The sequence below is a fragment of the Topomyia yanbarensis genome, chromosome 2 (assembly GCF_030247195.1).
Source record: "Topomyia yanbarensis strain Yona2022 chromosome 2, ASM3024719v1, whole genome shotgun sequence".
Taxonomy (NCBI): domain Eukaryota; kingdom Metazoa; phylum Arthropoda; class Insecta; order Diptera; family Culicidae; genus Topomyia; species Topomyia yanbarensis.
Genome location: NC_080671.1, coordinates 319237741 through 319252464, shown reverse-complemented (window position 1 = coordinate 319252464; position 14724 = coordinate 319237741). Strand labels below are relative to the sequence as shown.

The following is a 14724-nucleotide window of genomic DNA, read 5'->3' as shown; positions in this document are numbered from 1 at the left end:
ACCAGGACAGCCAGTGCAAAACCAGGACATGTCCTAAGAAACCAGGACGTATGGTCACCCTAGCCATCGGCAGCTAAAACTTCGTAAAATCGCACTCCTGGTTCTTTCTTCAAAATCATCCAGTGCAGTACTCTGCGTCACTCGTTCGAGTTTGAACCGCTCATATGGTAGTCGGTATTTGCCAGTACTGCTGTTCTCCCGTCCATACTTCTTCTGGGTCGCCGATGGATCAATAGCCCTTGTCGTTGTGTTTATTAAATTTATTACGAATAATAAACATGTCGTTTGCCATTTGTATTTTAACCTGATGATGGGAACGTGTCTGATAGGGAGAGTGGAGATGCCAACTTGTCATTAACATTTCGCAGTGAATTTTTTCATATTCATTTGGGATATCTTTTATACTTTTTGTACGCTTTCTGTGTACTGCAAATTTTGGAAATGATTATTGAAGTGTTAATAACAAGCAATTCTCCCGATGGCCTGCTGTTCGGAGTTCAAATTGCTCGTTTCGAATTCTCGGAAATTTGTCGGGGGCGATTTCGTATATATTGCTAAGATCCTATTGTTGATAGATGAATAGATTTCTATTATATTCCAGGCGGTTTCATCCTTTTATGTAATGCTACGCGGAAGAGTAATTATTGAAATGGCATTCATAATTTTATTAGAGGTCGCACACCTGAAAACTTTGATCTAAAATGAAAAGATAAAGCGCGTGAGTACTTCAGCTTAATCACAATATCTACCAAGATATATCCTGATTCATTTCTCTACCTACTAACACCAACCCTATCCTATCAAAGAATTCCTCGGTCATAATAGTGACAAGTGTTGAACTAACATTCCTTCCCTTTCCAAAATTGACTTACATGGGCGTGACCATCTACGTTATTGATCGTACTATAATCATAGTATCTGTAGGTTGCACGTTGAGTATGATGTACTACGGTCAACTAAGCTAAGCTAATACCCATAACATAACTTAGGGAGTCCCTTAAAAAGTACTTTTTCCGCATAGTTTTTAATGTAATTTCTCTTACAAAAGTGATGTTCCTAGCACTTCATGAGCATAATTAGGGGCGACTTCTGCTTAAAGATGTTTTTTTCTTGTATGATTCATAAGTTATATATAATTTTCAATGAAAAGCACGCCCTTTTCAAATATCAATGTCTCAAAAAAGGGCAAACGAAAATAGTGGTAGAACTGGTTCAGGACCAACGAAGTCACTCGCAGTGCCTGCTCTAGCCAACTTGCTCGACCATTCATTTCCAGCATTACCGGAATAACCGGGCATTAATAAAAGGCATTTGAAATTTTGTGTTCTTCGATTTAACCCTAGAACGTTACACTTGCGTTTTCCACCCTAGAACGTTGCACTGGGGTACAAGTGTACCCCACACGTTTGATCGCAATTTTCGCAGGTAAAAATGCAAACAAAAGGATCATTTTCTTCGTTTTTAATTGCGAAAACAGCTGTGTAAATGAAACTACGGAATTTATTGAATCAATGATACATAAATTGGCAGGAACAAAAAAAAATGTGGTTTTGACATTTTTTACAAAAATTGCTATAACTTTGCGAATCTTCAACCGATTTGAAAAAAAATCAAAAGATTCTAAAAGTTAAAAGAATGGTCTAGAAACGGTACAAAACGGAATCTCGATATTTTCGAAAAAGTGCAATTATTTGGAAGAGTGAAAGTTTCAAAATCGTGTTTTGGAAAATACTATGAAATGAGGCGGAAATTGAAATTAAATAAAATATTTCTGAGTAGTAATACAATGGTAACACGCAACGTTACTGTTACAGCAGTTACTGTTCGCAAATTATACTTGCGAGTCTTTCTTTTGAAAAACTATTAAAAATAAACAATAAAACAATAAAAATCAGCAAAAATGAGAACGTTTTACATTTCTTACAAAAGAAATGTATAGGATTCGCTCAAACTTTGACAACTTTTTCCGAGGCCCGGAGGGCCGAGTCTCATATACCAATCGACTCAGCTCGACAAATTGAGACAATGTCTGTATGTGTGTGTGTATGTGTGTATGTATGTATGTACAAAATGTCATGTAATTATCTCAGCAATGGCTGAACCGATCTTAATGAAATTAGTTTCAAATGAAAGGCCTAACGTTGCCATTTGACACTATTATTTTTGATTTTCGATATGTTGTTTACTTTCTGAGATATGGGCGATTTTGTCAAAACACAGCAGGTTTTTTGCAAATAACTTTCGAACAATACAATATTGTCCCACAAACTGCACATAAATAGAAAGCTTGTAAAAATACCTTTCTAACAAGCTATAGATTGTTTAAATCTGTGCATGAGTGGCGGAGATATTAGACATTTTGTATTTTTAGTCCTCGCTTACCAATTTCCACTAATTAAAAATGAGATTGTTTCATACAGAGTTTTGCTTTACTGGTGTTTTAGGGGCAAAACTAAACCGATTTTGAATATCGGGGTATGAAAACACATCTACGTGATTCAAGGAATTCGATGTTGAGAACATTTTGTGAATTACCTTTATAATAAATGAACTATTTCTCAAAAATCAATGTACAAGTTCACTTCAAAGACAAAATAATGTGTTGATAAAGAAACAGTGAATTCTAGTATTCATCCCTTGGATTAGGATTGCGTTCAATCATGAGGTAAATGTTGGATGGTATATCAATACACAGATCAACAAGTAATTCACCTAGTAGTGAGATAAAAGATTTCTCATATAATTATACTCGTGGCGTCACCGAAAGCAACTGTATGTTTGCAGCCCAAAAATCTAGCGATAATTTAACTCTTTTGCGAGATTTAGGTTATACTGGTTATGGCGCAAAAATTACTACTTACATTATTTATGATAAGTATGTAAGAAATCAATATATCATAATAATATACATATAAAAATAATGTCACTGCATTAACCATCATTTGCCATTCCTCACACGCCCCCCCCCCATCTCTCTTTCTCTTTCTTTTTCTCTCTCTGTCTCTCTTCTATCGCATCTATCCAGCTATTCCTGTATGCATTACTAAGTTGTGTGATAAGATTTTCTGCCAATCTGAAATATTTATTAATTGTAATTGCGAAGGTTTGAGAAAACAATACTATGTTTTGTCTGCTGCTACATCAACTCAACTTTAATTCAATTGTATTCAAAGCCTGTATCTACACTATAATTAAGGAAATTCATGGCTATATCAGAAAATATTTGGTTTAACTGGGTAATAGGAAAGTTTGGCGATGGAAATTTTCAAAAGAGACATTCCACGTGCGATATTTAAACTATTCGTATCTCTATTGAATTTTGTATGAAATATATGCTCAAAGACTGAAAGCTGAAGCCAGCAGGATTGGAATTGCCATCAACGTTTCGAAGACAAAATACATGAGAGGAAGAGGTTCTAGAGACGACAATGTGAACCTCCCACCCGAGTTCGGATTGACGGTGACGAAATCGAGATGGTCGACGAATTCATGTATTTGGGTTCACTGGCAACCGAGACAATGATAACAGCAGAGAAATTCAGAGACGGATCTTAGCGGGAAATCGTGCCTACTTTGGACTCCAGAGGACGCTCCGGTCGAACAAAATTCGCCGCCGAACGAAATTAATTATCTTCATGTCGCTGATTAGATCGGTGGTCCCTTACGGCCACGAGACCTGGACTATGCTCGTGGAGGACCAACACGCCCTTGGAGTTTTCGAACGAAAGGTGTTGCGTACCATCTATGGTGGCGTGCAGATGGAAGACGGAACGTTGCGCAGACGAATGAACCATGAGTTGTATCAGCTGCACATTCGTTGTATTGGTACGAACTTTCATGAAAAATAAAACCAAAAAAGATGGAAGCCCTAGAAAGTCCATTGCATATTTATTAGCCTTTTCTCAGAAGATGGGATTTTCAAAAACATTTCAAAACTTTCTGATGCAATGCACTATGGTCCCAAAGCTGTCTTTAGGAAGACAAAACTGTTTGCGCCTAAACCGTTGGTTTTAGATATATAGTATCTTCGGCAAACTTTGTTAGTACTTTTTTGCCGATTTTTTATATTAGTTGATTTAGGGTGGTCCTTGTGGTTAGGGTGTTGAAAGTATCAACTTCTTTGATATGTAAAATTCAGCTACATAATGTTCTACAAAGTTATAAATCAATCAAATTGAAGCAACTTTCCTGAAGAAATTATGTGGCTATCTCTAATGGTTCATGTGCTATGATTTTTGCAATATTTAAGGTGGGGTGGCTCTTTAAAAATTGGTTTTCTATTAATATCTTTTTATGTGTTAATTTCTCGCTAATACCTTGTCCTAGAGGTTTTTAGAACTTTTATAAATACACATTTTTGCCGAAGCAATGAAGTTTTTATCTCTTTTGTTTGCATAGTTACAGGCGATTTTCAGAACAAAAATGGTTTTTTTCAAAGATTTATATCTTCCAACGTTGCAAATGGATTTTCAATCTTTTAATTTCATTTGAAAGATCGGAACTTTTGTAGTTTTTGGTGCAAAAACTGCGGGAGCATTATTTCTGTAAAAAAAAATAATTAATTTTTGAAAATGGTGTATTTTTCAACAAAAATCGTTCATAACTTTTCAAATAGACGAGATAATAGCTTTGTTACTTCAGCAAAAATCTTCTCCATGCAAAGTTCTAAAAGTGCTGCAAACAAAGTATTTACGATAAATCAATGTATGAAGTGACAAATGAAAAATAGTGATTTTAAGAGGTCACGTTTTCATCGCTCAATCTCTTATGGTAAAATCAACTGAGAAATAGTCAATGTGTGTTATACTGAAAATCTATTGAATATGTGACACTGTTTGAAAACACAAAAATTAACCGTACAACTACTTGTTAGCGTGAATTCAGAATAGTACTATAGCGTACTATAGTAAACTCTATATAAAAGTTATCTATTACGGAGCCAATAAAGCAAGTACCGTCATCATGCATTATATAGATGCTAGGGAAATATGCTTTATTAGTTATTTTACCAGTTCGCGGTTAGCGATTTTAAGACCTCTTACTTTTATTTGTTTTGAAGTAATAAAAAATTGAGAATCTTTCCTTAACTTACCCACAGCCGCCATTATAGTCGATAATTAATTTATACTTTCAAACATTGCATAAATGTTGGAAAAGCATACAATAATTTCCGCTGCTATGAATAACAAACTCGTTTCAAGATTTTATTTTGAGATAACAAGACGTGAACTAAAACATTTTCTTTCTAACACTCGTTTTGAGTCCAAACCAAAAAGGATTTACTCAAGTGAGCATAGATAACTTTTGTTGGCCGATTTATAATTAACGATAGTTTGCAGCTAACACTACTGTAAATCCACTGTACTATTTAGATGTACGGTAGATTGTTCTTTCAAAAACGTTTACAAATCCAATAGAATTGCCATGACATTCGGTATTATCACACTCAATGACTATTTCTCGGTTGATTTTACCATAAGAGATTTAACGTTGAAAACGTGACCCCTTAAAATCACTATTTCTCATTTGTCACTTCATACATTGATTTATCGTAAATACTTTGTTTGCAGCACTTTTAGAACTTTGTATGGCGAATATTTTTGCTGAAGTAACAAAGTTATTATCTCGTCTATTTGAAAAGTTATGAACGATTTTTGTTGAAAAATACACCATTTTCAAAAATAAATTATTTTTTTACAGAAATAACGCTCCCGCAGTTTTTTCACCAAAAACTACAAAAGTTCCGATCTTTCAAATGAAATTAAAATATTGAAAATCCATTTGCAATGTTGGAAGATATAAATCTTTGGAAAAACCATTTTTGTTTTGAAAATCGCCTGTAACTATGCAAACAAAAGAGATAGAAACTTCATTGCTTCGGCAAAAATGTGTATTTACAAAAGTTCTAAAAACCTCTAGAACAAAGTATTAGCGAAAAATTAACACATAAAAAGATATTAATAGAAAATCAATTTTTAAAGAGCCACCCTACCTTAAATATTGCAAAAATCATAGCACATGAACCATTAGAAATAGCCACATAGTTTCTTCAGAAAGGTTGCTTCAATTTTATTGATTTTTAACTTTGTAGAACACTATGTAGCTGAATTTTACATATCAAAGAAGTTGATACTTTTAACACCCTAACCACAAGGACCACCCTAATTCAACTAATATAAAAAATCGGCAAAAAAGTTCTAAGAAAGTTTGCCGAAGATACTATATATCTAAAACTAACGGTTTAGGCGCAAACAGTTTTGTCTTCCTAAATACAGCTTTGGGACCATAGTGCAATGGTTTTCAAATTCGTACAATCCGCTTTATTCATTTTCTTATTCAAAAATGTTTTTGGCTTCAAATATATGACCATTTCATTTTAATTAATTATTTCATTCCGCATTTATTCGTTTTGTTCATCTGCGTTCATTTTACTTATTTTATTCGTTTCATTCTTTGGAATCACTCTGATCAGTTTATTCTTTTTGTACATTTTACTCATATCATTCATTGTTTTCATTGTATGCATTTTATTATTTTTTTCCAGTTTATTCATTTTGTTCAGTTTCTTCATCTTAATAATTTGACTACTTTTTCAGTTTTAATCATTTCATCCAAATAATTTATTTGATTCAATTTATTTCTTTATATTAATTTATAACCTTTTACTGTTGTTCAATTTTTCATTTTAATCAATGCATTTAATTCTGATCATTTTCTTCTTTTTATTCATTTTATCACTTTAGCTCATTTTGTTTATTTGATTCGTTTGTTTTATTTATGCATTTCATTCATTTTTTACTTTATTCATTTTGTTCATCCATTCTTTTTATTCATTTGATCCATTTCATTAATTTGATTCATTGTATTCACTGGATGAATTAAATCAATTTGATTCATTTGATTCATTTAATTAATTTGATTCATGTGATTCATGTGATTCATTTGATTCATTTGATTCATTTGATGTGTAAGAAATGTCTCATCTCACTGCTAGGTGGATTAAATCGGTTTTTTTTCTACTTTAAAATTAAATTAAATTAATTGAATAAATGATTAAAAACGATTATATAATACTAATTGTTACTTAAGTAGGAAAACAACCAGTATTTAAACTGGTATTTTCACGAATCATATTTCCACTGACAGCACGAAACCTGACGAAACACTAACGGCAACCGTACACTGGGGTACAAATGTACCCCACGCCAACTTTGACACCTACTTCCACGAAGGCTATAAGCAAACTGGCTATACCACCTTTTTCTATTCTTACTAGAAACTCTAAATTGAATTATGGATAGGTTCCCAGGTCAGTAAATGCCGCCCCAAAGAAGGCGTGGGGTACATTTGTACCCCACTGCAACGTTCTAGGGTTAAGTTCGACATGCGATTACTAATTTCGATCTTGAATCTGCCGAACAAAGTGCTTTCAGGGCAGCCTGACTGTTAGAGCAAAAATACATTCTGTTACCGCAAATTCTCTGCCGACACGGAATCGCGACGATTTCTGCTTGGAATACGCTACAGTATCTACCAAGCAAATGAAATTGTTCGAATCTCATTTCACGACAATGGACACGAGCACCAGCTCAGCCCTCCAATAAAGAACCGTCAGTATGACAAACTACCTATATTTCATATTGTCGCTCCAAACAGCTATACAACCTCGCGAGAGATTCTCATTTAAGGTTTTAAAAGAAAATGTACATGGAAATGTAAGGTCACTGGGAGCAAGTATATACTCATCCCAAGTAACCATTTGGAACCACAGTCTTGTGTGGCTAGTTGCACGATCTGTTAGGTTACTATTTCAGAAGCCAGTAACCTTAAGACGGTATGGACAAGAAAGTGCATCGTATTTCAAAAACACATATAGCGATTTTATGTTCAAGAGTTCCTCAAGAGAAATAGTAGGTGCTGTCGCGAACGCACCAGTCATCGCCCTCAACATTATCCTATCTGAAGATGACTCGACTTTGATTGGGTTATCGTAACTTCTCTCTTCTGCCACCACACTATGTACCCGTACGCCAGTATAGGTCTAACAATTGTTGTGTAGATCCACTGAATGTACTTGGGTTTGAGTCCCCAAGTTTAGCCGAAAGTGCATCTACATTTGACGAAGGCACCGCAAGCTTTCTCGACTCTGAAACCGATGTGAGCTGACAAATTTTGTTTTCAGTCAAGAACTACGTACTTAACTTGATCTGCGACAATAATTTTAGAGTCGTAGAACTGCAACGGGCGAGCTCCGGTTGTAATCTATCATTGCGTGAATATCATCATCTGTGTTTTATTTGGATTGACCGATAGTCCAATATGAAAACACCATTGCTCAACAATACATATGACTTACTGCATCAAATCAAAAATGTGTGATCGGTGATCATTATATGATAATCATCGGGAAAACCATATATCGGACTCCAAGCTCATTAATTTTCCTCAACAAACCATCGGTAACAAGGTTCCGTAGTATTTCACTTCAGCTGCTATTGAATTGTTTGTCGATCGGAGGTTCGGTTCCGGAGTAACGGTTAGAAGAGCAACCACACAGCTTATTTCCATATAAACTGGCGAGCACCATGGCTGGCGAGCCATTGTATATAGGTGCAAAGTGTACTAAGAATGTAATATACATTTTCACAATTATATTGATCCTAGCCAGCCATGGAATCGTAGTTTGGAGAAATGAGTAAGGTGCAATTGAACCACTAGTATATTAAAATAGCACATAGGTAACAAGCATCTCGGTCTTGGTTCATACGATAAGTTACCGCTAAATCTAGCAAAGTGATTGATTTCGAGGACTGCGTAATTTACCAAAATCTTCGCAATTCCACAGGGATTGTAGAAAATGCGCTTGCAATAGTCAAATTTGAATATTGTAAGTCATGAAAAAGGTATAATTTACCCCACCAACCCTCCCCTAGTGTATTAAAATAGCACATAGGTAACAAGCATCTCGGTCTTGGTTCATACGATAAGTTACCGCTAAATCTAGCAAAGTGATTGATTTCGAGGACTGCGTAATTTACCAAAATCTTCGCAACTCCACAGAGATTGTAGAAAAGGCGCTTGCAATAGTCAAATTTGAATATTGTAAGTCATGAAAAAGGTATAATTTACCCCACCAACCCTCCCCTAGTGTATTAAAATAGCACATAGGTAACAAGCATCTCGGTCTTGGTTCATACGATAAGTTACCGCTAAATCTAGCAAAGTGATTGATTTCGAGGACTGCGTAATTTACCAAAATCTTCGCAATTCCACAGGGATTGTAGAAAAGGCGCTTGCAATAGTCAAATTTGAATATTGTAAGTCATGAAAAAGGTATAATTTACCCCACCAACCCTCCCCTAGTGTATTAAAATAGCACATAGGTAACAAGCATCTCGGTCTTGGTTCATACGATAAGTTACCGCTAAATCTAGCAAAGTGATTGATTTCGAGGACTGCGTAATTTACCAAAATCTTCGCAATTCCACAGGGATTGTAGAAAAGGCGCTTGCAATAGTCAAATTTGAATATTGTAAGTCATGAAAAAGGTATAATTTACCCCACCAACCCTCCCCTAGTGTATTAAAATAGCACATAGGTAACAAGCATCTCGGTCTTGGTTCATACGATGAGTTACCGCTAAATCTAGCAAAGTGATTGATTTCGAGGACTGCGTAATTTACCAAAATCTTCTCAATTCCACAGGGATTGTAGAAAAGGCGCTTGCAATAGTCAAATTTGAATATTGTAAGTCATGAAAAAGGTATAATTTACCCCACCAACCCTCCCCTCCTAACATACCATTGTTTTAAAATCGCCTAGGACAGGAACCCAGTGGATAAACTTCTGGCTTAGAAACTTTAATCCGCCGGATACCACAATACCTCTAGGCTGAATTACTCGAGAAATCAACCTACTAGTGGACCGCAGTCATGCTAGTTTCGATTGGATCAAACCTGGATTTTGGATTAATTTGTTTAGAATAAAAATAAATTAAACAAATGAACACTAACTTTTCACCGTAGTGTGTGGATCATTGTACTACTAATTAAATGAATTTGAATGCTTGTGTTTCGTACTCTACTCGTAAGTAACGGACACCAATTTGCTGTCAGACCAGAAATCCAAGCTGACACCAATTTGGCGCCAGTTAAACAATAAAAACTGGCTGGTCCCGAGTCTGACAGCAAATTGGTGTCAGTTACTGACGAGTTGAATACGAAACACAAAACTCCATCTTTTCTAAGTTAGGTGTTGTGCCGTTATGTGCATATCAGATCACTTTCTTTTATTTCTTTCTAGGAATACAAAAGTTGCAATGAATTATGTTATTATTCTGAGAACCATACGAATATACAAATATGAAAATATTATTGAATATTAGAAAAAACTATCAAGTTAACCAGTATATAATCTTTGAACCAATTTTATATTTAGAAAATCGTAAAAGACTGAGACTATTGAATCTGTCCCAAATCCTCGCGATTCATTAAATCCAGTCACATAAAACGCTCCAAATACGTGAAAATAGCAAAATCTCGAAATCCGGTCTACCTTAACAAACGTAAGTGACCTACGCTTAAAACGAATAGGCACTTAAATTGCCACGGTCAGCGTTGGCTTGGCATAGACCCAGTTAGTAGTCAATTTAGACGAAAACGCTACGTGGGTTTCCCACACGTTGTTGTTTAACGGTAATTGTCACGGTTAATCAGAAAAAAATATAATTGAAACCATATCGCAAAAACGAATCATAGATCAAACCCGAGCTAATAACAAGCATCGTTAATCAGAGGCAAAGGTCACGTTGCGGCAAAGCAGCAAAATACTGTACTTTAAGTGGACAGCCCACATCACAGAAAGTGCACCATTACCAGCATCTGATAACATTGGTATATCGGCAGCAACACTGTCCAATGTTGGGATCGACCTGAGCATAAATGAATTTTCAATTCTCACTTTACTCTTTCCTGGCTTGATGGGCGATATAGAGATATGCAATTTTCTTTTATGCAATAAGCGCTGTTTGCATAACCCTACGAACATAGGCAGAACCACATATTTGCAACGCGATATTGTACCGTCTTACAGCGCCGGTGGTAATAGTCCCTTTGCAGTTCATCGTTTTCCGTGCGCTGACTCAAGTTTTGATCCATGCGCTAGCTTTGTAAGGATTAGTACGCGAACAGTTTCATTGTGACACTTGAACGATTCGATTAAATTAGTGTGAAGTTTCATTCAAAGGCGCCTTGAATATTCCTTGATTAAGCGAGACTGGAACAAATTGATAGGCAAGTCGGGCAGTGAATTTGAGCAATACCGCGAGAACGTGACTCGGAGATTATACAGAGACTAGAAACATAATTAAATTCTTAAATCATAGAGAATGGTAATCGATTGAGAGTTGTTACAAAGAAGCACAAGTTTTTCTCACATTTCACTGATTTTAACCAGACGGGAAAGCCTCTGGTCGATCTCTTTTCTTCAGACGAGCCCAAAAAGGAGAAACTCACTCTCGCTCATTTATTTTGTTCAACTTTTATGCTCTTCCTAGGCCGGCAGGCAGTTGGCGAAGTGCAGCGAATGACGTAGACGATCGAGCCCCAGCTGATCTAGGAGCTTTGGAACCAAAAACTCAACCAACCACCTTCACTTCATTTTTGATTCGATCGTCGAGGCGTACGAACGCGTGACCACCTTCGCGGGCGCGTGCACATGCGGGTTAAACAGCATCTATAGTGTATGCTAGTGATTGCATAATTTTCGCGGGTTTTATTTCTAAGGTTGTAGTTACTCGGATGACTGGCGATTAGCTAATGTTTCAAATATCGATGAAAAACGGTGCTTACTTTGGATTATCACGCATATTGGGCAGGGTTCAGCAGCTGGCGATATCCCGTTAGGGTATGTGGTTCAACGAGTGATGGAAGAAGTTGAGTGATGTTCCAGCGAAGTTAGTGTTCAACAGAAGAATGGTGTGCACATAATATCGTTCGAAAGGAACTGTTTTTGTGGATCGTTTCGTCAACAGTTACTGTTACAAAAACGGGAACAATGGTGATACCAGGAATCCCATTCGTGAAACTAGTCCCGTTGCTGGGAGGATCAGCGCTGAAAGCTGCACCAGCCGTGACCGCGGTCACGGCTACGGTCGCGGCTGCCATCAAAACCGCCACCACAATAGTGGGTGTGGGAAAACTTGCCATCGTACCGATACTGATAGCATCGTTAGCTTACTACAACTATGACCTGTTTGACCCAGAGAATCGACCGTTCAACATGAAGCATGTAGAGCGAGAGTACGATTTCATTGTCGTTGGAGCAGGATCAGCCGGCGCAGTCGTAGCTTCGCGGTTATCAGAGATCAACGATTGGAAAGTGTTACTGCTGGAAGCCGGTGGCCACGAAACGGAGATCTCTGATGTACCGATACTGTCCCTATATTTGCACAAAAGCAAACTGGACTGGAAGTATAGGTATGTGATACGGTTATTTAAGTAAGGTCAGGAGCACGTTATTTTGTTTTAGAACTCTTTCTGCAAAATGTGTGAGCAAAAAATTCTGTTCAATCGAGAGTCCAAATGAGTTGAACTAAAACTAACCCTTACTTTTAACTGTTCAGTTTGCCAGGCGGTTGTGCGACCCAAGCTAACTTCTATATGGCAGCAACAAATCTAGCTGGCTCCAGTGTTGAAAAGACATTCACGCAATGCTGACAACATGCATACTAACTTCAACTATTCATTTCAACCTTCATAAGTGTCTTAGGATTGCCAACAAGCGAAAACACGATGTGCCTTGATCTGTTAAAGAACGGATTAATTTTTCGAATGAATGTGGCACGATCGAATACGACAACAGCTTGAGCAAATCACAATCGAAAGATCCATTGGTCGCAATGCAGAATAAGGCGGAATAAGACAACGGTCGAAAGCGATTACAAAGAACCTATTGTTCCAAATTAATAATTTATATAATTGTTCATCAAGCTGATGTACTGCATACAATTTTGTTTGCAAAAGTAATTATGAAGATTGTGCGTGTGGAGAAATAATATGGTTGACAAACAAACCGTGGCAATTATGCAGAATTTTAAGGGGTTGTATATATTTATATTTATTTATTCGATCTTCGGCAGATACCGTACAGATTAAGTGTAAATGACTTATTGTTATAGTGTTAAAAGCTTATAATTGCTGACATTTAACTAGATTTAGTAATATGATAGTCAAAGAGTTCGAAAGGTTTGTTAAATTTGCGGCAACATCTATCTACCGGATTATTCTGGCCGTATGCTATACGATGCCTAGGAACCCATAAAAGCAGTCGATTTCTTATAACACGAGAAGCAACAAACAAATTAATCCTTGAAAGAATATCGGGACAGTCGATATTGCTCGACAACATATCGAAAATGAACATTTTTTGCAAGAAGCTAAGACGTGACTCAAATATTCGTTTTCATTTTAAAAAGAGAAAATCGTTCTCTGCATCCATTTTTGGTAAATTTTGCAGAAGTCCGTGCATGATTATGTAGGGTAAACGAGCCCTTATCTATCTCCATGTCATATTATTCCGTTGCTAATATTGTTCTTGAAATCTAGTCTACTTATCCAGAAACAGCATATATTTTTATTGCAGTCCCTCTAATTATAAGTTTTGCAATGTTCACGATAGTTTATTTTCCCTACCGTGTACGAGGTCCTCAAACGCGTTTATAAACGACGAAGTGTGGCCTGGGTAGAATAATCGATCGATAGACTATTTCGAAGGCATTTCGAACAATCAAGGAAAACTTCGATATCTCGGTTTGGTGTATCACCACTCGCAGTACCCTCCAAAGGTTTGTCTTCTGGAAGAGCACCATTCTTTTTGTGCCTGCAAGCAACCAATAAGAACGCAGAACCTAGTGGCCAAAACATACACTAGGACGATGTACTAGCGGTACTAGAAGGATGCTGGAGTTAACACGAGATGATGCCACCTTCAAGTTATGCTTGCGTTTGCTTGAAAACTATGTATCTGGCAAGAGGTTTGCAGTTGTGAAGGAAAACCTTAGGGTTCTCATCAAGAACGAGACAATGCACAGTGGTTTGTGTTGCCAAAATCGTGCGATCTATTAATTACGCCTAAATTGTTAAATGTGGGTCAACGACGTCTTCGGAGGAATTTGTGAACATTATAAATTATTATTTTAATGATTAATCTCCCTAAAAGTGAGATATATTTACCAACTTCCATGCAAGTGCAAATATTATAATTATGTCTTCGGTAATGTTGTTGAGCTAGCCTTTGCCAGCAACTTTGCTGAAGGCACAAAATTTTCATCTTTGATATCTTCAACATTATTACTGGTTGTTTGTGGATGATCCCTTTAAAGCCAATATATTAATACAACTTTTTAAACATCATTCTGACTAGTTTGATATGCTCCGTAAAATGGTTTGAATTACCAAAATGAACAAGTTTCTTTATTACAACAATGCATTATCTCGGGTATTTTCAAAATAATATGGCATTTTTTGAAAAATAAAGTGCTTTCAATTGTGATTGGTTGTTAACTTGAAAACGGCTGAGTTTACGTCAATAGTGTCTTCGGACTAATCATCGAAAATCGCAAGGTTTGACATTTGCCGCTATGATTTTCGTGATTGGTCCTCCCATAAGTGAGATGCTTTAACCAAATTTTTCTTGGTAAAGGAAATGAGCTAACGTCTTTGGAAA

At 36.5% G+C, this 14724-nt stretch overlaps 2 protein-coding genes across 7 annotated transcripts in view; one reads left to right on the top strand and one right to left on the bottom strand.

Annotated features, from left to right (window-relative positions):
- The window catches only part of LOC131683731 (flotillin-2), a 503804-nt gene that overhangs the window by 159574 nt on the left and 329506 nt on the right, over positions 1-14724 (bottom strand). The gene's annotated exons all lie outside the window — the stretch shown is intronic.
- Positions 11297-14724, top strand: part of LOC131683717 (glucose dehydrogenase [FAD, quinone]) — a 42479-nt gene continuing 39051 nt past the window's right edge. Inside the window, exon 1 of the mRNA XM_058965952.1 lies at positions 11297-12476. Coding sequence (XP_058821935.1) covers positions 12055-12476 — 422 coding nt within the window. The 5' untranslated portion in view covers positions 11297-12054. The remainder of the gene's footprint in view (positions 12477-14724) is intronic.